The 26565-nt window shown below is 42.3% G+C and overlaps 1 protein-coding gene across 3 annotated transcripts; it reads right to left on the minus strand.

Annotated features, from left to right (window-relative positions):
* Nucleotides 1–94: 94 nt before the first annotated feature.
* LOC110490768 (protein mono-ADP-ribosyltransferase PARP12) lies at nt 95–21433 on the minus strand. Of its 3 annotated transcripts, none has more exons than XM_036944823.1 (12): nt 20988–21433; nt 20386–20521; nt 10539–10842; nt 6434–6484; nt 6021–6147; nt 5553–5718; nt 5333–5453; nt 3436–3532; nt 3233–3320; nt 2995–3125; nt 2104–2255; nt 95–1993 (listed from the first exon to the last, which is right to left on the minus strand). In XM_036944823.1, exons 1-12 carry the CDS (start codon nt 21260–21262, stop codon nt 423–425), a joined length of 3219 nt encoding a protein of 1072 aa, XP_036800718.1. In that variant the 5' UTR covers nt 21263–21433; the 3' UTR covers nt 95–422. The 3 variants fall into 3 exon arrangements, with proteins under 3 accessions (XP_036800718.1, XP_036800719.1, XP_036800720.1); XM_036944824.1 differs by lacking the exons at nt 20386–20521; nt 20988–21433 and adding exons at nt 17880–18015; nt 18482–18920; XM_036944825.1 differs by lacking the exons at nt 20386–20521; nt 20988–21433 and having other exon boundaries at nt 10539–15174.
* Between the last annotated feature and the right edge of the window lie 5132 nt (nt 21434–26565).

Genomic DNA, 26565 nt, shown 5'->3' on the forward strand with positions numbered 1-26565 from the left:
GGATTTTTGTTGCCCAAAAAATTAAGTTTCTGACATGAGGGTGTTTCCAAATCTCTTAGAAAAGAGTAGGCTTGTCCAAAAAACATCGACAATCAATGATTTTCTGAGTTTATTCAGTTTAAAACACAGACATCAAACTGGTTTCATTTACAAAATGTATGGACTGTGTCAGCAGACCTGTGTAAAGGAAACATGCTCACCAAATTCATATTTGTGCAAAATTACAAATGTCTGGTTTGTTGTTAACAGCTTTACTGTTATTTAGCCCTTACAGGTAAAGATACACAGCTATACTACATTTTTGATACGCAAATGAAGTGATCATTCATCATTTTAATACATTTTCTTTCTCATTTTCTTTTCTTTTTTAGATGTTTGCCATCAAAACATTCTACTTACTGCTCCATCCTGACAAAGGCAAATTATTGCAGAAGGCATTTGTTCTTTTCTTTGCTGTCCCTCCTTTGAGCTGTTGGAACACTGTACAGTGACTCAGGAGGAGATCTAGTGGTGCTTGTTGTGGTAGATAGTGGACGATAGAAGGCACCTGTCGAGGGAGAGAACACCCGAGATAGGTTGCTTGCTGAGGGGGAGAGTGTGCTTGGAGAATTGCTTGACGTGGAGGGGGAAGTGTGTGAGAGAGTTTGTGTGTAAGTTGGGGAGTATGATGAGTGAGAAAGTGTGTGATAAGGTGTGCTCAATGAGGATGAAGGGGATAGTGAGTGAGAGGTACTGCTGGCAGGGAGTGTGTGAGTAGTGGTTGTTGAGCGGGTGTGAGCCAGAGATAGGGGGCCAGTTAAAGGGGAAAGTGCAGGAGACAGGGTGCTGGCTGAGAGAGTGAGTGTAGGAGAAGGGGTGGGGGGTTGGAGAGCCAGTCTACGAGAGGTGGTGCTGGCTGGGGGAGCGAGTCTACGAGAGGCTGTGCTGGCTGGGGTCGTGAGTGTAGGAGAGGGTGTACTGGCTGGAGTAGTGAATGTATAAGAGGGGGTGCTGGCTGGGGTAGTGAATGTATAAGAGGGGGTGCTGGCTGGGGTAGTGAATGTATACGAGGGGGTACTGGCTGGGGTAGTGAATGTATAAGAGGGGGTGCTGGCTGGGGTAGTGAATGTATAAGAGGGGGTGCTGGCTGGGGTAGTGAATGTATAAGAGGGGGTGCTGGCTGGGGTAGTGAGCGCACGAGAGGGGGTACTGGCTGGGGTAGTGAGGGTACGAGAGGGGGTGCTGGCTGGGGTAGTGAGCTTACGAGAGGGGGTACTGGCTGGGGCAGTGAGTGTACGAGAGGGTGTATTGGCTGGGGTAGTGAGTGTGTGAGAGGGGGTACTGGCTGGGGTAGTGAGTGTACGAGAGGGTGTACTGGCTGGGGTAGTGAGTGTGTGAGAGGGGGTACTGGCTGGGGTAGTGAGTGTACGAGAGGGTGTACTGGCTGGGGTAGTGAGTGTGTGAGAGGGGGTACTGGCTGGGGTAGTGAGTGTGTGAAAGGGGGTACTGGCTGGGGTAGTGAGCGTACAAGAGGGGGAACTGGCTGGGGTAGTGAGTGTACGAGAGGGTGTACTGGCTGGGCTAGTGAGAGTGTGAGACGGGGTACTGGCTGGGGTAGTGAGCGTACGAGAGGGTGTCCTGGCTGGGGTAGTGGCTGGGGCTGTGGCTTGAATCCGGTTGGATTTTGGGGTTAAGGAAGTGGATTGGATAGAGACAGTCTTGAGTGGAGCTGGAGCCGATGTGGACCAGTGCATGACGCCATCATCATATCTGATGAGGAACTCGGGGTACACCTGGTGCTTTTCAAAAACCACATATATGGATGGGTTCAGGACATTGTCCACACAGCTGTCATAGAGAGTGGGGCTTCCCTCACCTTTTGGAGGGGGACGACGGAGCGCCGAATTACCCCTTGTGTAGTCACCAACAAGCACCTGACAAACAAACATGGACCTCACTCCTGAGTGGCTGGTGAAGCAGTGTGAGTACTTGGCATCCCTGGCAAAGTAACTCCCTTAAACAAACAGAGACGATCATCAGTAAAACAAAATGACTGACTATCATGAGATCATGACTGCTTCTAAAATCTGACTACATTTCTGACAGTTAGTTAACATGAGGTACCTTCGCCATACGTAGTTCCATTGGTTCCACACAGCCTCCAGTCGAAGTTATCTCTGCAAATGGCGTCTACGTGTTTTGGGTCCGTTCCGTGGAAGAGATGTAGCTCCTTGCTGTTTTTACCCCCGTTGTTTTTCTTCATCAAATCTCTTTTCCTGAGAAAGAGGAAATGACCATTAGCTGCTGTTAAGAATACTATTTTTGGATGGTTATTCCCATATGGTACCTGGAATTTGGCATCCAGGTACCATATGTAAAGCCAGAGGTCACCGTAAAGCAGCTCTCAGTAACTGGTATCTGGGCCCCTAAGACATAAAATGTTCTATGGTTGTCTTTAAGCGATTAAGACGTTTCAAATGTATAGTCTATTCGACCCCAAGGTCTCCGCCTTGATTTAATGCTTTGGCAGTGAAAAAAGATAGGCAAGAGTATTTAGGTCAGCCCTCCCGGGTGAGATTTGTTGAAGACCTCTTACATGAACATGTATGTCTATGTCTCTCTTGTCTAATAAACCTTTAAATATAGGAGAAGTTCACCTCATATTTTGTGTCTAGCATTTCTACACACCCTGACCATTTCTACACACCCATTTCTACACACCCTGACCATTTCTACACACCCATTTCTACACACCCTGACCATTTCTACACACCCATTTCTACACACCCTGGCCATTTCTACACACCCATTTCTACACACCCTGGTTTTCAATTCCTGCTTCTCCATAATCTTGTTCAAGCCAGGGTTTACATAGTATTTTGGTAGTAACATGCTGGGATTGTGTGTGAGAGTTTACATAGTATTTTGGAAGTAACATGCTGGGATTGTGAGAGTTTACATAGTATTTTGGAAGTAACATGCTAGGATTGTGTGTGAGAGTTGATGTAAACATACCACTGGAAGACTTCCCAGAGGTCCCTGTTTTGGACCCTCTCGATGCTGGTGATTTGGAAGCCCCTCATGGTGTTGTTGAAAAGTCTCTGGACCTTCTGATAGTCCCTGTCAGAACTCAGAAGAGTGACTGTCTGCAGGAGGGGGAAAACAAAATGGTTGTCACAGCTGAAACCAAATGAAAGGAAATGTTAGACTTCCCTGCAAGTCAAAGCAGTAGAATCCCATGTAAACATGTGACCTTGTATCCAATGTCAGGTATCGCAGACTTGTCCCAAGATCCAGGAACAGCTCTGAAATTCTGAGAGGGGTTGCGTGCTCCATTTCTCCTGAAATGACATATGAAAAATAATCTATTAGGTCAATATAGAAATGGTGTAATAAAAAATACAAATGGATTCATAACATATACTCATTCTCAGTCCATTCCCATTCATATATTACCTGCTTCTTGCAGCTTGTGCGTCCACAGTTGAAACAAAGACTGGACGCCGTCTGACCATCCTTATAGTACCAAATCTTTCGTTAAATTGAGTCATGTCTGTAATTATAATAATAACTATTTGAACCAGCATCCTTACAGTTACCGTTCGACATCTCTAACATCTAGGCGACCTGCTGCCGATTTTAGTACTGTAATTTGAGGGGTGTACACTACCGGTCCAAAGTTTTAGAACACCTACTCATTCAAGGGTTTTTCTTTATTTTTACTATTTTTTTTACATTGTAGAATAATAGTGAAGACATCAAAACTATGAAATAACACATATGGAATCATGTAGTAACCACAAAATTGTTAAACAAATCAAAATATATTTTATATTTGAGATTCCATCCTTTGCCTTTGATGAAAGCTTTGCACACACTTGGCATTCCCTCAACCAGCTTCATGAGGTATTACCTGGAATGCATTTCAATTAACATGTGTGCCTTCTTAAAAGTTAATTTGTGGAATTTCTTTCCTTCTTAATGCGTTTGAGCCAATCAGTTGTGTTGTGACGAGGTATGAGTGGTATACAGAAGATAGCCCTATTTGGTAAAAGACCAAGTCCATATTATGGCAAGAGCAGCTCAAATTAGCTAAGAGAAACAACAGTACATCATTACTTTAAGACATGAAGGCCAGTCAATCCAGAAAATGTCAAGAACTTTGAAAGTTTATTCAAGTGCAGCCGCAAAAACCATCAAGCGTTATGATGAAACTGGCTCTCATGGGGACCGCCACAGAAATGGATGACCCAGAGTTACCTCTGTTGCAGAGCATAAGTTCTTAGAGTTACCAGCCTCAGAAATTGCAGCCCAAATAAATGCTTCACAGAGTTCAAGTAACAGACACATCTCAGCATCAACTGTTCAGAGGAGACTGTGTGAATCAGGCCTTCATGGTCGAATTGCCTCAAAGAAATCCCTACTACAGGACACCAATAATAGTAAGAGACTTGCTTGGGCCAAGAAACAAGAGCAATGGACATTAGACCAGTAGAAATCTGTTCTTTGGTCTGGAGTCCAAATTGGAGATGTTTGGTTCCAACCGCGTGTCTTTGTGAGAACGGATGATTTCTGCACGTGTATTTCCCACTGTAAAGCATGGAGGAGGAGGTGTTATGGTGTGGGTGTGCTTTGCTGGTGACACTGTCTGTGATTTATTTAGAATTCAAGGCACAGTTAACCAACATGGCTAACACAGCATTCTGCAGCGATACGCCATTCCATCTAGTTTGGGCTTAGTGGGACTATCATTTGTTTTTCAATAGGACAGTGACCCAAAACACACCTCCAGGATGTGTAAGGGCTATTTTATCAGGAAGGAGAGTGATGGAGTGCTGCATCAGATGACCTCGCCTCCACAATCCCCCGACCTCAACCAAATTGAGATGTTTTGGAATGAGTTGAACCTCAGAGTGAAGGAAAAGCAGCCAACAGGTGCTCAGCAAATGTGGGAACCGCTTCAAGACTGTTGGATAAGCATTCCAGGTGAAGCTGGTTGAGCGAATGCCAAGAGTGTGCAAAGCTGTCAAGGCAAAGGGTGGCTATTTGAATCACAAAATAAAATATATTTTGATTTGTTTAAAATTCTTTTGGTTAGTACATGATTCCATATATGTTATTTCATAGTTTTAATGTCATCACTACTATTCTACAATGTAGAAAATAGTAAAAATAAAGAAAAACCTTAACTGAGTAGGTGTTCTAAAACTTTTGACCGGTAGTAGATAAGAGTAGCCTTTTAGACTCTAACTGTAAATATAACTGTAAACTCAAATATATTATTATTATTATTACTATTATTACAGAAGGATGCACATGAGAGCTGTTTTTCAAGAGTGTTGATGTGTGTTACCTCTGAAACTCAGCTCATAAGACTGCTGGCCTGCAGTGAACTTCACCACAGCACTTTGATCCTCCTGGAACCTTTTCTCAAGGTCTTCACTGGTGATGGACGACAATCTGTGCATCTCTTTCTGTGAAAAAAAACTCAAATTCAAGGGGAACAACAGTTTACCGTCTCTATTATTGTCCTAGTAACACATCAGCCTGTTTGAGTGCTTCACACCACTTACGATGGATGCGTACTGGATCCATTTGCCGTACTCGTCCTCCCAGAACCACACCCACTCTGTGGTGAGTACGTATGTGGGCTTGGTCACAGAGGAAACTGTGGAGAGACGACGAACATCCCACAACCCGCGGCTCATGGAGTCGAAACGCACACGCTCAGCTCCCTCACTGTGAAGGCATAACAAATGTAAATGGTTCAAAAATGGTTCATGGTTAAAAAAAAAACTTTTGCTAGTTAAAGATAGACTCAGGGAAATGACGTTGCCACAAGCAGCACCGCAGATATGGAGATGAGCGAGATGCAGGACAGTCACACACGGTAATATGTGCACGGGTTTGCTTCACGCTGTTACAATGTGGTAGCCACGGGACCAAAACAGCGGGGAAGTTGAGGCTTGCGCTCCAACGCTCTTAGTTGTTGCGGAAATTGCTGAGTCTATCCTTAAGTATGACATAACAACATATTGTACCTGTGTATCTTAGAAGGGTCACAGAAGTCTCTCTCGATTGTTTCGTTTTCTGGCAGAGCTGACCAAGTCTGTCCACTGTTCACTTCCCACTTGTAGGGCATTTTGAAGTGGACTCTCGAGCATTTCTCTGAAAGTCATACGTTTGCAGTGAGATGTGATATGTTTCTGAGTATCATTGTTGCACCTGGGTAACAGCCAGATTTGTCCCTGAATTATGGTTTCACAGGGTTTGTATTGTGTATCTACTGACAACCTTGAAAGTTATAGATAAACTCATATACCCGGCCGGCTGCCATAGCTTCTTTCTGAGTAAAAATGGGGCAAAGCCCTTGCAGCTGCCAAAGGAAACATAGGAAAGCTATCCTCTCTAGTCACTCTGCCTCCACACACAATATCTCCCTCGTCAAATGTACCTCCTTGTTTGCAGTCCTCCTTGACAAAGAACAGGCAGATCTCATTCCTCACTGTAAATAAACAAATTAACAAACAAACATTTAGTTACATGAAATCAAAGTTGGCAACAGGGTTGAGGTCAATTCCAGTTCACTCATGAAGTAAACCAAATTCCAATTCCACATTTTCCTCACTAGCTAGGTTTCCATCCAAACTATCTGTGCATTTTCCCACCAGAGACGTGTTTCCATCAAATTGACTTGTTGTGGATAAAAGGCTGTGCATGATGACATAGTGCACAGAAACATTACTTTTGCAGTTAAATTCCCATGTACCGAATAATTGTTTTTGCGTTATATAGCGAATGTGCCCACTCAGGTATTGGCACGTGCGCTCTAGCCACCAGCTCGCAGATACAGTTGTGGGTACAGTCTACATGATGAGATTATTATGGACAAAAGAGCAAGATAATTTTTATTTGTCAAATGGCAGCCAAGCATTGATGATCATGTCACCAGAATAAAACCCTCAATGTTTATTGGAAAGGAGCATCAAGCGTCTCACCTTGCACTCTCACCACCCTGAGAAGTTGATCATAACTTGTTTCGTCTGTGGCCTAATAAACTGAATGCTTTGCTGAGTCGTAGTGGGAGGACCACACAACATGTCATCTCGTGACTCCAAGTTTACTTCAATATTTGGGACTAAAAGCGTTTCCGCCTTTTCTCGCATAATAACTTACGTTGTCCAGCGTATTTTTATGTCGACATTTGGAAAGTTTACCAATACATTTTTTTTCCCAGGCCTGTCATGACATTTTTCATCCAACATGTACAGTTGAAGTCGGAAGTTTACGTGCACCTTAGCCAAATACATTTAAACTCAGTTTTTCACAATTCCTGACATTTAATTTAAAAAGATTCCTGGTCTTAGGTCAGTTAGGATCACCACTTTATTTTAAGAATGTGAAATGTCAGAATAATAGTAGAGAGAATGATTTATTTCAGCTGTTATTTCTTTCATCACATTCCCAGTGGGTCAGAAGTTTACATACACTCAATTAGTATTTGGTAGCATTGCCTTTAAATTGTTTAACTTGGGTCAAATGTTTCGGGTAGCCTTCCACAAGCTTCCCACAATAAGTTGGCTGAATTTCGGCCCATTCCTCCTGGCAGAGCTGGTGTAACTGAGTCAGGTTTGTAGGCCTCCTTGCTCACACACGCCTTTTCAGTTCTGCCCACAAATTGTCTATAGGATTGTGGTCAGGCCTTTGTGATGGCCACTCCAATACCTTGACTTTGTTGTCCTTAAGCCATTTTTCCACAACTTTGGAAGTATGCTTGGGGTTGTTGTCCATTTGGAAGACCCATTTGCGACCAAGCTTTAACTTCCTGACAAATGCCTTGAGATGTTGCTTCAATACACCCACATAATTTTCATACCTCATGATGCCATCTATTTTGTGAAGTGCACCAGTCCTTCCTGCAGCAAAGCACCCCACAACATGATGCTGCCACCACCGTGCTTCACGGTTGGGAAGGTGTTCTACGGCTTGCAAGCTTCCCCCTTTTCCCTCCAAACATAACGATGGTCATTATGACCAAACAGTACTATTTTTGTTTCATCAGACCAGAGGAAATTTTTCAAAAAAGTATGATCTTTGTCCCCATGTGCAAACCGTAGTCTGGCTTTTTTATGGCGGTTTTGGAGCAGTGGTTTCTTCCTAGCTGAGCGGCCTTTCAGGTTATGTCGATATAGGACTTGTTTTACTGTGGATATAGATACTTTTGTACCTGTTTCCTCCAGAATCTTCACAAGGTCCTTTGCTGTTGTTTTGGGATTGATTTGCACTTTTCACACCAAAGTACGTTCATCTCTAGGAGACAGAACGCGTCTCCTTCCTGAGCGGTATGATGGCTGCATAGTCCAATGGTGTTTATACTTGCGTACTATTGTTTGTACAGATGAATGTGGTACCTTCAGGCATTTGGAAATTGCTCCCAAGGATGAACCAGACTTGTAGAGGTCTACAATTTTTTTCTGAGGTCTTGGCTGATATCTTTTGATTTTCCCATGATGTCAAGTAAAGAGGCACTGAGTTTGAAGGTAGGCCTGGAAATACATCCACAGGTACACCTCCAATTGACTCAAATGATGTCAATTAGCCTATTAGAAGCTTCTAAAGCCATGACATCATTTTCTGGAATTTTCTAAACTGTAGATGTCCTAACTGACTTGTCAAAACTATAGTTTGTTAACAAGAAATTTGTGTGTATGTGTATGTAAACTTCTGAATTCAACTGTACTTTACTTGCATAAAAAGGTTTCATGGAAACCTAGTTATTGAAAAGCATTTCAGAGAATTGGAATTTCATTGTACTTATTTAATTGACTGGTCTGGAATTTAAATAGAATTGAGCCCCAACCCTGGCTGGCAAGCAAGTCCATAGAGAAATAACTTCCAAGTAAGGGTATGCAGACAACTACAGTGGGGCAAAAAAGTATTTAGTCAGCCACCAATTGTGCAAGTTCTCCCACTTAAAAAGATTAAGTCATCATAGGTACACTTCAACTATGAGAGACAAAATGAGAAAAAAAATCCAGAAAATCACATTGTAGGATTTTTTAATGAATTTATTTGCAAAGTATGGTGGAAAATAAGTATTTGGTCAATAACAAAAGTTTATCTCAATACTTTGTTATATACCCTTTGTTGGCCATGACAGAGGTCAAACATTTTCTGTAAGTCTTCACAAGGTTTTCACACACTGTTGCTGGTATTTTGGCCCATTCCTCCATGCAGATCTCCTTTAGAGCAGTGATGTTTTGGGGCTGTTGCTGGGCAACACAGACTTTCAACTCCCTGCAAAGATTTTCTATGGGGTTGAGATCTGGAGACTGGCTAGGCCACTCTAGGACCTTGAAATGCTTCTTACGAAGCCACTCCTTCATTACCCGGGCAGTGTGTTTGGGATCATTGTCATGCTGAAAGACACAGCCACGTTTCATCTTCAATGCCCTTGCTGATGGAAGGAGGTTTTCACTCAAAATCTCACGATACATGGCCCCATTCATTCTTTCCTTTACACGGATCAGTCGTCCTGGTCCCTTTGCAGAAAAACAGCCCCAAAGCATGATGTTTCCACCCCCATGCTTCACAGTAGGTATGGTGTTCTTTGGATGCAACTCAGCATTCTTTGTCCTCCAAACACGACGAGTTGAGTTTTTACCAAATGTTATATTTTGGTTTCATCTGACCATATGACATTCTCCCAATCTTCTTCTGGGTCATCCAAATGCTCTCTAGCAAACTTCAGACGGGCCTGGACATGTACTGGCTTAAGCAGGGAGACACGTCTGGCACTGCAGGATATGAGTCCCTGGCGGCGTAGTGTGTTACTGATGGTAGGCTTTGTTACTTTGGTCCAAGCTCTCTGCAGGTCATTCACTAGGTCCCCCCGTGTGGTTCTGGGATTTTTAATCACCGTTCTTGTGATCATTTTGACCCCACGGGGTGAGATCTTGCGTGGAGCCCCAGGTCGAGGGAGATTATCAGTGGTCTTGTATGTCTTCCATTTCCTAATAATTGCTCCCACAGTTGATTTCTTTAAACCAAGCTTACCTATTGCAGATTCAGTCTTCCCAGCCTGGTGCAGGTCTACAATTTTGTTTCTGGTGTCCTTTGACAGCTCTTTGGTCTTGGCCATAGTGGAGTTTGGAGTGTGACTGTTTGAGGTTGTGGACAGGTGTCTTTTATACTGATAACAAGTTCAAACAGGTGCCATTAATACAGGTAACGAGTGGAGGACAGAGGAGCCTATTAAAGAAGAAGTTACAGGTCTGTGAGAGCCAGAAATCTTGCTTGTTTGTAGGTGACCAAATACTTTCCACCATAATTTGCAAATAAATTCATAAAAAATCCTCCCAGATTTTTTTTCTTATTTTGTCTGTCATAGTTGAAGTGTACCTATGATGAAAATTACAGACCTCTCTCATCTTTTTAAGTGGGAGAACTTGCACAATTGGTGGCTGACTAAATACTTTTTGCCCCACTGTATAGTGACTGTTCTGAAACATTATTCCTCACTGAACACAACCCTGATGTTTGTTCCTGCAGCCGTCTACCTGTGTTTCTCTGAGGACAGCTCTGGGGCCTGTTGATAGAAGCAGCACCGCCGGCACCTTCACTTTTCATGGCCTGGATGTTCTGGTAGGTGGACAACATGGACGCCATTAGATCGTTTGGCACTCCCCTCTGCTGCAGGGTCCTCAGTGGGTGGGGCTCAAAGAAGTCATGACACCTGTTGCAGTCGGCTCCCGAGGAACAGGTTCCTCTGATGTACCTGTCACACACGTGAAGTCTCCTGCACCCCTCCTGATCCGGGCAGTTGCCATATGGCCTAGTGCCTTTGTTATAAGAGTTGCACACCTGAAAGAGTGAGTGACAAGGCTTTTAAAATACTTGCTTATGCAAGAAAGCATGAGATGAACACACAGAGCTATTGGGTAAATCCATTTAAATTCAATCACTTTGTGACAGAACCCCTATTAATTTGAACAGAACATTCCATACATATTTACCCATTGCAGAAGTGCTACAGTTTTTGGACCTTAATGCCAAAACATTCAAGAGATTAAAAATAAAAAAATATGTTTTAAGTGAGAATAGGTGCTTCCACAATAATGTGGTTTGTACCGCATACAAGGTAAAGCATTGGATTATTCACCCACCACAGTAAGACATTATACCATTACGCTACCTTTTCATGCTTTCATTTTTTTTTAAATTTAAGCAAGCTCTGCTTTTATACTTACCTGACCATCAGGCTTGATTGAACTGTTTTGTCTTGCAGCAATGTGGTGCCTCCCTGTATTTTCTTAAACCTTTATTTTAGCAATACATGTCATTGAAAAAATAACATCCTTTTTTAGTCAGTATGTGCCCAACAGGTGGTGGTCTGCATTCTTCATTTCTGTAACTGTTGGCTTAATACGTAATATTGACTCAGAACCACTTGTGTTTCAAACAGGGTCCTGTTTTATCAATTGCTGTGCTGATCAATGGACAGTTCATTACCGATGTCAAAATGTCAAAATAAGATGTCGCTTAAGGTTGTTTGTACTTATATTTATTTTTGCAGTAAAGATGGTTATGCAACGATAATACACTGTACAGTCCATTATCACCCTGAAGAGGATGAATTCGGCTGTTTGAGAAGGTTTGAATCCTAAGCAACCTGCCTACACAGTTTGAAGTACAATACCAACATAGCTACTGTAGTAGGTCAAAGCTGTGTGCTGGAAAACCTTGGTAGAGCATGGGTGGAATAGGCATTGTGGTGCTCATGTGAATTTCATTTCTTTTTCGGCTTCAGACCAATGCCTACTCTCACTTAAAACGTCATTTTTTGTTTTTAATTTCACCAGAAAGTGATTATTCAACATTATCATACAGCTTAACAGATGCTCTCCTTGTGAACCCTCACAATGTTGTGCATTTTATTTATTGATAAGATCCCAGCTCATTATCCTACTGATCATTGCTCAAAGCAAATTGGTGAGAGCAAGGAAACAAAGACTGAAGCAAATATTTACTATGCGATTACACAATGTGGCTAGATGACTACAGGAGAGCAAAAAATGGATGAGCTGTCCGCAATGGAAGGGTTCTGAATGATTCTCTCTCACCAAGGCGAGGTGTGACTGTGAATGCATCATAGTCATCCACATCGGTGGAAGCGACGTGGGACACACAAAGGAGACAGCCCTGTTGCGTCAGATGTGAGCTGATTTGGAGGTAGTCATCTGGATATCTGACAACGGTGACCTACTCTGACATCCCACAGTGGAGGAGTTGGATGTTTCAGTGGGATGGGGAACATCAACAAGCGCGTAGAGATGGCACAGCGCTCTGTCAACCAGCTGGTGTTTGCATTTCTCTGTGACAGGCGCATGCCCACAATCTGCCACTCTGCCATAAAGTACTGTATCCCTGGGCAGTACCTTAGGGATGGCGTGCATCTCACTGATCAGGGCAACGACCTCTTCGAGATTCTGAGAGTTGGGGTCGTATCCACAAAGCATCTCAGGGTAGACAATTGTCCATAAATGCTGAGCATAGAGACAATAAAAAAGCTATGCAAGAAGCATCTTTAGTCGCAAGGATCACACCTAGACGACAGATGTTCAGGACACGTCATGAACTGTCCCAACCAGATAAGAGTTACCAGCGGGTGTCTTGATATAGAAAAGGGCAGTGAGTCAGTGGATCCGGCACCATAGACAGGCAATTGCTTTGGAGTTGAAAGAATGTTTTGATATTTGTATATGATCAACCCATAAATAATCTAGACCTACATGCAACAGTACCTCTTGCGCTTTTGACAATGATTTTACATGAGGCCTAATTCACATGATATATGCCTACCACTAGGCTAATAAATTATCACATTTTTCTTTAGATTATTTCATTAACCTACATGTTATTTCAAGCAGAATGTCACATTGTTAATAAAGTTACCTAAAAATGGGTCATGCCTATAAGTGGGCAATTGAAAGCATTTAATTGTGTTCAGTAAAAATGATAGACCTTTCAAACGTTTATGCAACATTATTGGCAAGTAATGACTGTGCCAAAGCGATTTAGAGTTGTTTAATGGGAGTGTAGAGTATGTGGCTATAACGGTAATACTATACAAATGCAGTTTTTAAACCATTATACTGTATGAATCAGTGCAAAATGCCTTTCACATTATTCAAAATATCTAAATTGGTAATAAAAATACAACATATTAGGCAGGAATTAGAGTGAAAATGTCAGGCGAAAATTGTATCAAACATTTTACCATTGCAACATTTGCTGTACAGTCATATTGGCCGTGGTTGTCTGAAGTGTGCTATAAATGCCTCATCGCCATTGGTTTTTCCCATAGCCGCGGGAAGTAGGGGTGCTGCGCACCCCCTGAAGTATCATAATAAATAAAAAATCATAATAATAAAAAATCAAGACATTTTGAATTAAAAAAAAAGAAAAATCACAATTTGGGCCTTTACTAGTCCTGACCGATATAGCCACCTGTAGCGATTTTTATCAATTGCAATCTGAGCCAGGTGTGCATGATTTGAAAGCTTGTTCTATTGCCAACAAGACTAGCTAAGTTATAAAATATGATATTACAGTGTCAGGCTTTTCACTTTTTGCAGTTCAGGAAACCGATTGTAATTTTGGTGCACATAGAAAAGGATTCATGAATACATGCACGTGCCTGTGCAACAGCAAAATAAATTCACAGTGGACAAACAGGCTTATTCTGTTCAGGGTAGGATGCCATGTCATATTGTAACTGTACAAACAGTGATCATAAACGTTGACACTGTATATGATATGAGTTTTATGATAAGAAAATGTGAAGTGCACATTTGGACAGGTGTTTGGCTTGCTTGTATGACATCAAAGCAGCATTTATTATAATCCTCAACGTCTCATATTTCAAGATATTGTACATTGAGTCCTCTTACTTAACAGCATTTTTCTCACTCAGTCAACAGAACATTTACAAAAGTTGCCCAATTAGCGGGAAGGATGGGGGCAACTTCGTGTCGCGCGCGGGGCTCAAGTTGAGAACGTCTGTCAGTCAAAACCCATACAGCGCTGTGAAGCACAGAGCCTAAGGTCTGACAACATGTACAGCATCTTACTGTACAGCCACTGCGTTCCAATTTATGCTTGCCCAAATCTGCCATTTTTAACATGTATACAGGTACGAGTGTAAAGGGTTAACATTTTTTACGACAATTATAAAAAATGTTAGATTTTAGATCATATAAAGTTGCCCGCTATCTGTTGAGACACAACATGTTTTAGAATACAGAGTGGGTGTCATGTTTTGGCTGATAAATGTACTAAAATGGGAATACAATTGAAATGTCTACTTTCTTACCAGAAAGATTATTGGAGGTGTACATATCAGATAATGTTGACTTGAAATGGAAAATCTGTGGTTTTAAATTATACTGTCAATCCTCCACAGGAAACCTATTGAAATCATAAGAAATAGACAATAGAATAGACAACATGACCATTTTAAGTTGACATTCAACGGTGTGTGGACCTGTGGTCATCTTTTGTCACGCCCTGACCATAGAGAGCCCTCGGTTCTCTATGTTGTTTAGGTCAGAGCGTGACTGGGGGGGTTATTTTGTTTTTAGATTTCTAGATTGGTGGTTTGTGTGGTTCCCAATTAGAGGCAGCTGGTAATCGTTGCCTCTAATTGGGGATCATATTTAGGTAGGATTTTTACCCAACTGCATTTGTGGGATATTGTTTGTGTTAGGGCACTTCAACTTCACGTTCTTTGTAAGTTTTGGTTCTAGTTTCACTTTGTATTAAAAAGACGTGGAACTCAATGCACCTTGGTCGCTCATTTTGAAGAACGTGACATCTTTGTGGTGGAAATTAGAAGTTAAAATTTCAATTTACATTTCAATGGTGTACTAGCTAAATTATTCTTAAGTAGCAATGTGAAGTAGCAATGTGAAGTAGCAATATGCGGGTTGAATTATAACTTGCAGTCCCCGTGGTTATATCCGCGGGGAGGGCAGGTATAAGGTCATTAAATATGGTGTGGCTGAATGGCGGGTGTGTGGCGGGTGGGTTGAATAAAGAGAAAACAATACCATTAAAAATCCATACAGTGCATTCAAAGTATTCAGACCGCTTGACTTTTTCCACATTTTGTTACATTACAGCCTTATTCTCTCCCCCCCCATAACGCCAAAGCAAAAACAGATTGAGAAATTTTTCCTAATTTATGAAAAGAAAAACCTGAGCTATCACATTTACATAAGTATTCAGACCCTTTACATCTTCCATTGAAGAATAATGGAAGCCACTGTGTTCTTGGAGACCTTCAATGTTTCAGACATTTTTTGGTATCCTTCCCCAGATCTGTGCATTCACAAAATCCTGTCTCGGAGCTCTATGGACAATTCCTTCGACCTCATGGCTTGGTTTTTGCTCTGACATGCACTCTCAACTATGGGACCTTATATAGTCAGGTGTGTGCCTTTCCAAATAATGTCCAATCAATTGAATTTACCACAGGCGGACTCCAATGAAGTTGTAGAAACATCTCAGGGATGATCAATGGAAACAGGATGCACCTGAGCTCAATTTCGAGTCTCAAAGCAAAGGGTCTGAACACTTATGTAAATGAGGTATCTGTTGTTTTTTTTAAATAGATTTGCAAAAAACTAAAAAATACTGTTTTCGCTTTGTCATTATGGGGTATTGTGTGTGGATTGATGAGGGAGGGAAAACTATTTGATCCATTTAAAACTTCTTCAGGATCGGTGTCCCGTCCGAGGGACGGTTGAGCTAACGTAGGCTAATGCGATTAGCATGAGGTTGTAAGAAACAAACAAAAAATCCCAGGACAAAGACATATCTGATATGGGCAGAAAGCTTCAATTCTTGTTAATCTAACTGCACTGTCCAATTTACAGTAGCTATTAGAGTGAAAGAATAGCATGCAATTGTTTGAGGAGAGTGCACAATTCTGAACTTGAAAATGTATCAATAAACCAATTAGGCACATTTGGGCAGTCTTGATACAACATTTTGAATAGATATGCAAAAGTCCATTGGATCGCTCTAAAACTTTGCACATACAGTGCTGCCATCTAGTGGCCAAAGTCTAAATTGCACCTGGGCTAGAATAATTCATTATGCCCTTTCTCTTGCATTTCAAAGATGATGGTATAAAAAAATACAAAACAAACGTTTTTTTTTCCCTTTGTATTATCTTTTACCAGATCTAATGTGTTATATTCTCATACATTCCTTTCACATTTCCACAAACTTCAAAGTGTTTCCATTCAAATGGTATCAACAATATGCATATCCTTGCTTCAGGGCCTGAGCTACAGGCAGTTAGATTTGGGTATGTCATTTTAGGCGAAAATTGAAAAAAAGGGGCGGATCCTTAGAATAAGGCTGTAATGTAACAAAATGTGGAAAGAGGGAATGGGTCTGAATACTTTCGGAATGTACTGTAAATGTATAATTCCTGTGCAATTTAAATCTATAAGCTACATTGAGGTTTTTCTTGAATGACAAGCGACACGCCTGGAGGAAACCTGGCACTATCCCTATGGTGAAGCACGGTGGTGGCAGCACCATGCTGTGGGGATGTTTTTCAGCGGCAGGGACTGGGAGACTAGTCGGGATCAAGGAAAATATGAATGGAGCAAAGTACAGAGAGATCCTTGATGATAGCCTGCTCATGACCTCGGACTGGAGCAAAGGTTCACCTTCCAACAGGAAAACAACTCTAAGCACACAGCCAAGACAACGCTGGAGTGGCTTCAGGATAAGTCTCTGAATGTCCTTGAGTGGCCCAGCAAAAGCCCGGACTTGAACCCAATCGAACATCTCTGGAGACCTGAAAATAGCTGTGCAGCGACGCTCCCCATCCAACCTGACAGAGCTTGAGAGGATCTGCAGAGAAGAATGGGAGAAACACCCCAAAAACATTTTTTATTTTATTTTTTTATTTCACCTTTATTTAACCAGGTAGGCTAGTTGAGAACAAGTTCTCATTTGCAACTGCGACCTGGCCAAGATAAAGCATAGCAGTATGAGCAGACAACACAGAGTTACACATGGAGTAAACAATTAACAAGTCAATAACACAGTAGAAAACAAAGGGGGAGTCTATATACAATGTGTGCAAAAGGCATGAGGTAGGCGAATAATTACAATTTTGCAGATTAACACTGGAGTGATAAATGATCAGATGGTCATGTACAGGTAGAGATATTGGTGTGCAAAAGAGCAGAAAAGTAAATAAATAAAAACAGTATGGGGATGTGGTAGGTGAAAATGGGTGGGCTATTTACCAATAGACTATGTACAGCTGCAGCGATCGGTTAGCTGCTCAGATAGCTGATGTTTGAAGTTGGTGAGGGAGATAAAAGTCTCCAACTTCAGCGATTTTTGCAATTCGTTCCAGTCACAGGCAGCAGAGTACTGGAACGAGAGGCGGCCAAATGAGGTGTTGGCTTTAGGGATGATCAGTGAGATACACCTGCTGGAGCGCGTGCTACGGATGGGTGTTGCCATCGTGACCAGTGAGCTGAGATAAGGCGCCAATGGAAGAAGTACAGGTGGGCCAAGCTTGTAGCGTAGCGTACCAATCTCAGAATGGTTAGCTGACATGACTAATTGAGTGACTGTCAATGACTGACCTAATAAGAGAAAAATTGCTGATACACAAACAAATTTTGAAATTGCACCTTGTGTATTACACTATTCTAATTCCCAACAATAAATTGAGATCCGATAGATTCCCCCACCCCCTTGCTTATGTCGCTTATGCCTGGAGCTGGCCCTGCACGCACGCACACACACACACACATATTCCACTGATCCACATCAGCACTTAGAGGTAAACGGTTGGCTCTTACCGGTGGAAGGAGGGAGTTGTCATTCTGTAATAATAGCTGCCGGAGTTCCTGTCTACTCAGCGTCTCAAGTTTATGTTCTCTCAAAACTATGGAGTTGTGTTCAGAGTGCAGGTCATGGCCAAAGCGGCATGTCCGTCTGGGAGTCAAAGTGTTAATAAACAGGTCAATAAACATGCAAGGCACAATTCAGTTTGCTGAATTAATTCAACATCTAAACCCCATTGAATCTTTCAACACTGTTGACTTTTCAAGTTTTGGTCTGAAATACCTCAAATGTAATAATAGTAATAACCAGTTGCAATGATACATTTAATGTGTATGCACGCATTCTAACATTGGGCGAGTTCGTTTTGCATGGCCTGGTGCCCCGGATGAGTTTAACCAGGCCATGCAAAACAAACTGTCCTACTTTAAGACTTCTCTGGTCTTATCGTTGCGTTTAGACAGGCAGCCCAATTCTGATATTTTTTCAATAATTGGTCCTCTGTCCAATCACATCAGCTCTAAAAAAAATCAGATTATGGAAACAAGTTCAGAATTGGATTGCCTGTCTAAACGCAGTTTATTTAGCCCATATCGTATAAAACACATTTTATGCTTACCTTCCGATACTATTCTTGCAGTCCCCAAATAGATACAATTTACATAGATGTAAATCATTGCAGCCATCACATTGCTGAGCCTTGCAGCGTCTAACTTTCGTTTTCGCAAAAATGCGTTCATTTCCATTACACACTGCTATAGAACATAAATCGTTTTCAACAAGTTTATCAAGAGCGCAGATCATATCTGCCCCACACCCAATATCTGCCAGATCTGCATAGTTCAATGTTCCCTGATGATTGCAAATTACTTTTAATAACAATTGTTGAGCCATCTCACAATGACTTACGCGACTGTTTTTCCTGGTTTAGGACAGCGAACCACAGGATACCACTACATCAAAGACAGTACAGTATGAAGATAGGCTAAAACTGCCCCTCCAATAGAAATCCCGGATCACACTGGGCGATGTCATGACGACTTTGTCTAGCAAAGCTTGTAGCGTCATACCCAAGAAGACTCAAGGCTGTAATCACTGCCAAAGGTGCTTCAACAAAGTATTGAGTAAAGGGTCTGAACACTTATGTAAATGTGCTATTTCCGTTTTTTATATTTTTTTATTTGCAACATTTTCTAAAAACCTGTTTTTACTTTGTCACAATGGGCTATTTAAAAAAATCAATTTTGGAATAAGGCTGTAATGTAGCAAAATGTGAAAAAAGTCAAGGGGTCTGGATACTTTCCGTATGCACTGTTGGGTGTAAATATGTTTTGATTCAAATCATAGGCCTATTATATTGAATGTAGGCTACCTGTTCTGCGTGTGTTCACGTGTGTAAAATTGTCTCGGTTGACAGGGTAGGCTACCGGCAGTGCTGTGGGCCTACTGGAGGGTAAACGCAAGTAAACGCCATTTACCCACCTTTTTCAGAAAAATGCATTGACCGGCAATCAGAGTTCACCCACCTATTGATTTTACCACTTCACCATTGGCTACCGGTAGGCATATTTGAAGTTCATGGTAAAACACATTGTAGCCTAGTCTAGTAAAGTTGACCGTGTGTGTTAGGCTGACCATCCCAGTTTTCCCAGGACAGTTTCAGCCCCATTTCAGGTGTTCTAACTTTTCAGGCTACAAAAAAGGTACATTTGTCAGTTAACGTAGGCTAATGAATGGTAATTAGGTGCACTTTTTGGTGTTTTGTAACAGATGTCTATTTCCATTCATCAAATGGCACGAGTGTACATGAAGTTTGGATGCCGGAATTATTTCGGAGTGGACGAACATGCACAGCCTACTGTTCAAGTCCAGAAGATCACTTTCTGACCACTTCTTCCATGGGCAAACATATGGAAAGTTTGATTTACATAAAATGGGATTCTGTCAAAGAGTGATTGAATTCAAATGGATTTTAATATGCGCAGACAGCACCTCTTCATCAGTCACACACACACACACACGGCAGGTTATATCCTTTTGGGGCCTCTAAGAGAGATTTGGTTGCCCCCTCACACATTTTGCCATAATTTATGCCTTGTTAATGATATCTGAGTGAGAGTAACTAACAAAATCAATGGGGGCCCTCCGGAGGTCAGCGGCCCTGGGCATGTGTACTGCATACCAAGTTGGTTTTAAGCAATGACTACTACAAGTTTAGATAGCTGGATAAACTAACGTACCAATCTCAGAATGGTTAGCTGACATGACTAATTGAGTGACTGTCAATGACTGACCTAATAAGAGAAAAATTGCTGATACACAAACACATTTTGAAATTGCACCTTGTGTATTACACTATTCTAACTCCCAACAATAAATTGAGATCCAATAGATTCCCCCACCCCCTTGCTTATGTCGCTTATGCCTGGAGCTGGCCCTGCACGCACGCACACGCACACACACACACACACACATATTCCACTGATCCACATCAGCACTTAGAGGTAAACGGTTGGCTCTTACCGGTGGAAGGAGGGAGTTGTCATTCTGTAATAATAGCTGCCGGAGTTCCTGTCTACTCAGCGTCTCAAGTTTATGCTCTCTCAAAACTATGGAGTTGTGTTCAGAGTGCAGGTCATGGCCAAAGCGGCATGTCCGTCTGGGAGTCAAAGTGTTAATAAACAGGTCAATAAACATGCAAGGCACAATTCAGTTTGCTGAATTAATTCAACATCTAAACCCCATTGAATCTTTCAACACTGTTGACTTTTCAAGTTTTGGTCTGAAATACCTCAAATGTAATAATAGTAATAACCAGTTGCAATGATACATTTAATGTGTATGCACGCATTCTAACATTGGGCGAGTTCGTTTTGCATGGCCTGGTGCCCCGGATGAGTTTAACCAGGCCATGCAAAACAAACTGTCCTACTTTAAGACTTCTCTGGTCTTATCGTTGCGTTTAGACAGGCAGCCCAATTCTGATATTTTTTCAATAATTGGTCCTCTGTCCAATCACATCAGCTCTAAAAAAGATCAGATTATGGAAACAAGTTCAGAATTGGATTGCCTGTCTAAACGCAGTTTATTTAGCCCATATCGTATAAAACACATTTTATGCTTACCTTCCGATACTATTCTTGCAGTCCCCAAATAGATACAATTTACATAGATGTAAATCATTGCAGCCATCACATTGCTGAGCCTTGCAGCGTCTAACTTTCGTTTTCGCAAAAATGCGTTCATTTCCATTACACACTGCTATAGAACATAAATCGTTTTCAACAAGTTTATCAAGAGCGCAGATCATATCTGCCCCACACCCAATATCTGCCAGATCTGCATAGTTCAATGTTCCCTGATGATTGCAAATTACTTTTAATAACAATTGTTGAGCCATCTCACAATGACTTACGCGACTGTTTTTCCTGGTTTAGGACAGCGAACCACAGGATACCACTACATCAAAGACAGTACAGTATGAAGATAGGCTAAAACTGCCCCTCCAATAGAAATCCCGGATCACACTGGGCGATGTCATGACGACTTTGTCTAGCAAAGCGCATACGTAGAAGTACGTCGTTGCGTCTCACGACAAACTGCGCATGTGCGGGCAAATCAAAGGCATTCCTTCCAAATAAAGTAGTTTTGACGAAAATGAAAAGGTGTCAATTTGTCGATTTCAGGAGGTCGGAGTAAAAACATGTTAAAATACTTGAGACATTGTATGGAATCTAGGTTGTGTCTTTAGATTTCGAGAAAATGAACAACTCAGGAATTTAGTCCAACCTTTCTCTCATTAAATTCTCAAATCCCAAACCACGCGTGGTCTGTTTCGCAAGCGTTCCTGGAAGTCTGGCAATGTTGATGTGGCTACACTCTTCCTCATCAGTTGTGATGAAAGAAAAACGAAATTTAGTGAAAAAGACCAAAGCAACGACAGTAAATACAGTATCACAGTTTATAAATGGAGAACCCCCCACACATGCTGTTGTGCAAATGGAATAGACAACAGGTGGAAATTATAGGCAATTAGCAAGACACCCCCAATAAAGGAGTGGTTCTGCAGGTGGGGACCACAGACCACTTCTCAGTTCCTATGCTTCCTGGCTGATGTTTTGTTCACTTTTGAATGCTGGCGGTGCTTTCACTCTAGTGGTAGCATGAGACGGAGTCTACAACCCACACAAGTGGCTCAGGTAGTGCAGCTCATCCAGGATGGCACATCAATGCGAGATGTGACAAGAAGGTTTGCTGTGTCTGTCAGCGTAGTGTCCAGAGCATGGAGGCGCTACCAGGAGACAGGCCAGTACATGAGGAGACGTGGAGGAGGCCGTAGGAGGGCAACAACCCAGCAGCAGGACCGCTACCTCCGCCTTTGTGCAAGGAGGAGGAGGAGGAGCACTGCCAGAGCCCTGCAAAATGACCTCCAGCAGGCCACAAATGTGCATGTGTCTGCTCAAACGGTCAGAAACAGACTCCATGAGGGTGGTATGAGGGCCCAACGTCCACAGGTGGGGGTTGTGCTTACAGCCCAACACCGTGCAGGACGTTTGGCATTTGCCAGAGAACACCAAGATTGGCAAATTCGCCACTGGCGCCCTGTGCTCTTCACAGATGAAAGCAGGTTCACACTGAGCACATGTGACAGACGTGACAGTCTGGAGACGCCGTGGAGAACGTTCTGCTGCCTGCAACATCCTCCAGCATGACAGGTTTGGGGGTGGGTCTAACTGGTAGCCTGACTGCCATTAGGTACCGAGCTGAGATCCTCAGACCCCTTGTGAGACCATATGCTGGTGTGGTTGGCCCTGGGTTCCTCCTAATGCAAGACAATGCTAGACCTCATGTGGCTGGAGTGTGTCAGCAGTTCCTGCAAGAGGAAGGCATTGATGCTATGGACTGGCCTGCCCGTTCCCCAGACCTGAATCCAATTGAGCACATCTGAGACATCATGTCTCTCTCCATCCACCAACGCCACGTTGCACCACAGACTGTTCAGGAGTTGGCGGATGCTTTAGTCCAGGTCTGGGAGGAGATCCCTCAGGAGACCATCCGCTACCTCATCAGGAGCATGCCCAGGCGTTGTAGGGAGGTCATACAGGCACGTGGAGGCCACACACACTACTGAGCCTTATTTTGACTTGTTTTAAGGACATTACATCAAAGTTGGATCAGCCTGTAGTGTGGTTTTCCACTGGAGTGTGACTCCAAATTCAGACCTCCATGGGTTGATAAATTTGATTTCCATTGATCATTTTTGTGTGATTTTGTTGTCAGCACATTCAACTATGTAGAGAAAGAAGTATTTAATAAGAATATTTCATATATATATATATATATACAGTGCCTTGCGAAAGTATTCGGCCCCCTTGAACTTTGCGACCTTTTGCCACATTTCAGGCTTCAAACATAAAGATATAAAACTGTATTTTTTTGTGAAGAATCAACAACAAGTGGGACACAATCATGAAGTGGAACGACATTTATTGGATATGTCAAACTTTTTTAACAAATCAAAAACTGAAAAATTGGGCGTGCAAAATTATTCAGCCCCTTTACTTTCAGTGCAGCAAACTCTCTCCAGAAGTTCAGTGAGGATCTCTGAATGATCCAATGTTGACCTAAATGACTAATGATGATAAATACAATCCACCTGTGTGTAATCAAGTCTCCGTATAAATGCACCTGCACTGTGATAGTCTCAGAGGTCCGTTAAAAGCGCAGAGAGCATCATGAAGAACAAGGAACACACCAGGCAGGTCCGAGATACTGCTGTGAAGAAGTTTAAAGCCGGATTTGGATACAAAAAGATTTCCCAAGCTTTAAACATCCCAAGGAGCACTGTGCAAGCGATAATATTGAAATGGAAGGAGTATCAGACCACTGCAAATCTACCAAGACCTGGCCGTCCCTCTAAACTTTCAGCTCATACAAGGAGAAGACTGATCAGAGATGCAGCCAAGAGGCCCATGATCACTCAGGATGAACTGCAGAGATCTACAGCTGAGGTGGGAGACTCTGTCCATAGGACAACAATCAGTCGTATATTGCACAAATCTGGCCTTTATGGAAGAGTGGCAAGAAGAAAGCCATTTCTTAAAGATATCCATAAAAAGTGTTGTTTAAAGTTTGCCACGGGCCACCTGGGAGACACACCAAACATGTGGAAGAAGGTGCTCTGGTCAGATGAAACCAAAATTGAACTTTTTGGCAACAATGCAAAACGTTATGTTTGGCGTAAAAGCAACACAGCTGAACACACCATCCCCACTGTCAAACATGGTGGTGGCAGCATCATGGTTTGGGCCTGCTTTTCTTCAGCAGGGACAGGGAAGATGGTTAAAATTGATGGGAAGATGGATGGAGCCAAATACAGGACCATTCTGGAAGAAAACCTGATGGAGTCTGCAAAAGACCTGAGACTGGGACGGAGATTTGTCTTCCAACAAGACAATGATCCAAAACATAAAGCAAAATCTACAATGGAATGGTTCAAAAATAAACATATCCAGGTGTTAGAATGGCCAAGTCAAAGTCCAGACCTGAATCCAATCGAGAATCTGTGGAAAGAACTGAAAACTGCTGTTCACAAATGCTCTCCATCCAACCTCACTGAGCTCGAGCTGTTTTGCAAGGAGGAATGGGAAAAAATGTCAGTCTCTCGATGTGCAAAACTGATAGAGACATACCCCAAGCGACTTACAGCTGTAATCGCAGCAAAAGGTGGCGCTACAAAGTATTAACTTAAGGGGGCTGAATAATTTTGCACGCCCAATTTTTCAGTTTTTGATTTGTTAAAAAAGTTTGAAATATCCAATAAATGTCGTTCCACTTCATGATTGTGTCCCACTTGTTGTTGATTCTTCACAAAAAAATACAGTTTTATATCTTTATGTTTGAAGCCTGAAATGTGGCAAAAGGTCGCAAAGTTCAAGGGGGCCGAATACTTTCGCAAGGCACTGTATATATATATAGCAAATGTTCTTCTGTAGTGTACTCACTTCTGCTGGAGAGACTGACGAAAGCTGTTCTTCAATCGTTTGATCCTGGTCTGACACTGCTCTACAGTTCTCATGTAGCCTCTCTCAGACATATTTTTGGAAATGAGAGTGAATACGCGGCGATTTTTGACTCAGCCTTTCAGAACTCGCTGCACAGAGTCTTTTCCCCAAATGTCTATAAGGTTTAGAGTCTCATCATCCGACCAAGACTTTGGTGTCAGTCGTCATGGGATAGGCAGCATCTTGGGGTTCTTGACACAAAAGGGTAAGTAAAACTGTCATGCATTTTCTTTTACCATGTACTGTATTTCAAATTTATTCATAATATACAGAGATTTCACATCTGTGTATTCTCCCCATATCGAGATGAGAGGAGATTCACTAGAAGATTCGATGTTCACTGGAGAATCCCTGTAAAAGAGGAACACAGAAATTCACATAAAGCAGATTTAAAATCCCCCACAAAAAAAACACAATGTCATCAAAGGCATGCTGGGAGACACGCCAAAATGAGCTACTTCAATATCGGTTCTTACTGAAACAGAGGTGAATCTACTTGCTGTTTCTGGCGAACCTCCGAACTGTCGCTCATTTTCCTCTTCGAGGGCAGAGTCTGCCCTCTCCTACTCTCATTGGCTGAAAATGACGTTCCCTCCTCCACAATTTCATCCGTTTCAATTCTGTCCCTCTGTTCATTTCACTTCTGTCTTGTTCTCTCAGATATCCTCCTCTTACCAGTCCCCAGATTTGGCTGGTCAATGGGAATCTCAATAATCTCTTCTTTATTTGGATGGTTTGAGATTGGTGTGGCCTCTTGCAGGCGATCAGAGTGTATTTGAGTATGTTTGTCAGCAGTAGTCCTCAGTTTCATGAATGGAAGGAGGGACAGAGGGGAGGATGCAGTCGTCCATAGGTAAAGACCAAGTGTCTGAGAGAAATAGAGAATGAGAGGCTTAGTAAATCACTGCGACTTCTCACCCGTTTGCTAGTCAAATAATACATGTATAATTCTAACAATCAAAGCAAAGATCATGACACATCAGTCATAATTATCCACTGAGCCAGCCTTACCTTTTACATCAATGTGTCCAAGATTTCTGTGATGTTCAATTAAAGCCTTCATCTCCTCTGGCGGAGTCGCAGATTGCAAACACTCATCCAGAACTGAGGAGGCCCCATCAAGCCATGACACCACCTGAGAAAGTGCCCTTAGTCATCACGGGTGTGCATTAGCAGTGGTAGGTTCAAGTTTAATACAATACATGCTGTATTCTGAAGGCTAACTGAAGGCAATAGTCAAGGTGTGTATGTGTTGTGAAATACAATGTTGAGTGGTAGCACCTGTGCAAAGTCTGGTACAGGCAGCAGCTCCTCCAGTCTGGAGAGGAACTCCCACAGGAGAATCTCCAGTGCTGTGTCATACTTCTGCCCGTACTGTACTGGGAACACCTCCTGAGGGGTTAGAATATATAGAAAATGTTTAACCGTGAGTGAGAGGGGGGAGGGAGAGAGAGAGGGAGAGAAAATTAGGGAGAGTGTCATCTCACCAGGAAGAAGTTCTCTTTCACACCTGGGTCTTGTAGCAGGGTTTGGACCAGCTCCAAGAAATTGGCCCCGGAATCTTCTACTTGTGTATCAGTCACCTGTAACATGCACACACACCCCGGAAGATGAATTACCCAAACTATATGTGTATTTC

This window comes from Oncorhynchus mykiss, chromosome 15 (assembly GCF_013265735.2).
Source record: "Oncorhynchus mykiss isolate Arlee chromosome 15, USDA_OmykA_1.1, whole genome shotgun sequence".
In the NCBI taxonomy this organism is placed as follows: domain Eukaryota; kingdom Metazoa; phylum Chordata; class Actinopteri; order Salmoniformes; family Salmonidae; genus Oncorhynchus; species Oncorhynchus mykiss.

Excerpts from the sequence above, each read along its gene's own strand:
- LOC110490768 (XM_036944823.1), bottom strand. The coding sequence starts at position 21,262 with ATGGCTCAACAATTGTTATTAAAAGTAATTTGCAATCATCAGGGAACA. Across the intron at positions 3,321-3,435 it reads GCACAAGCTGCAAGAAGCAG|GAGAAATGGAGCACGCAACC; the intron begins GTAATATATGAA and ends ATGTCATTTCAG. Across the intron at positions 3,126-3,232 it reads TACCTGACATTGGATACAAG|ACAGTCACTCTTCTGAGTTC; the intron begins GTCACATGTTTA and ends CCCCTCCTGCAG.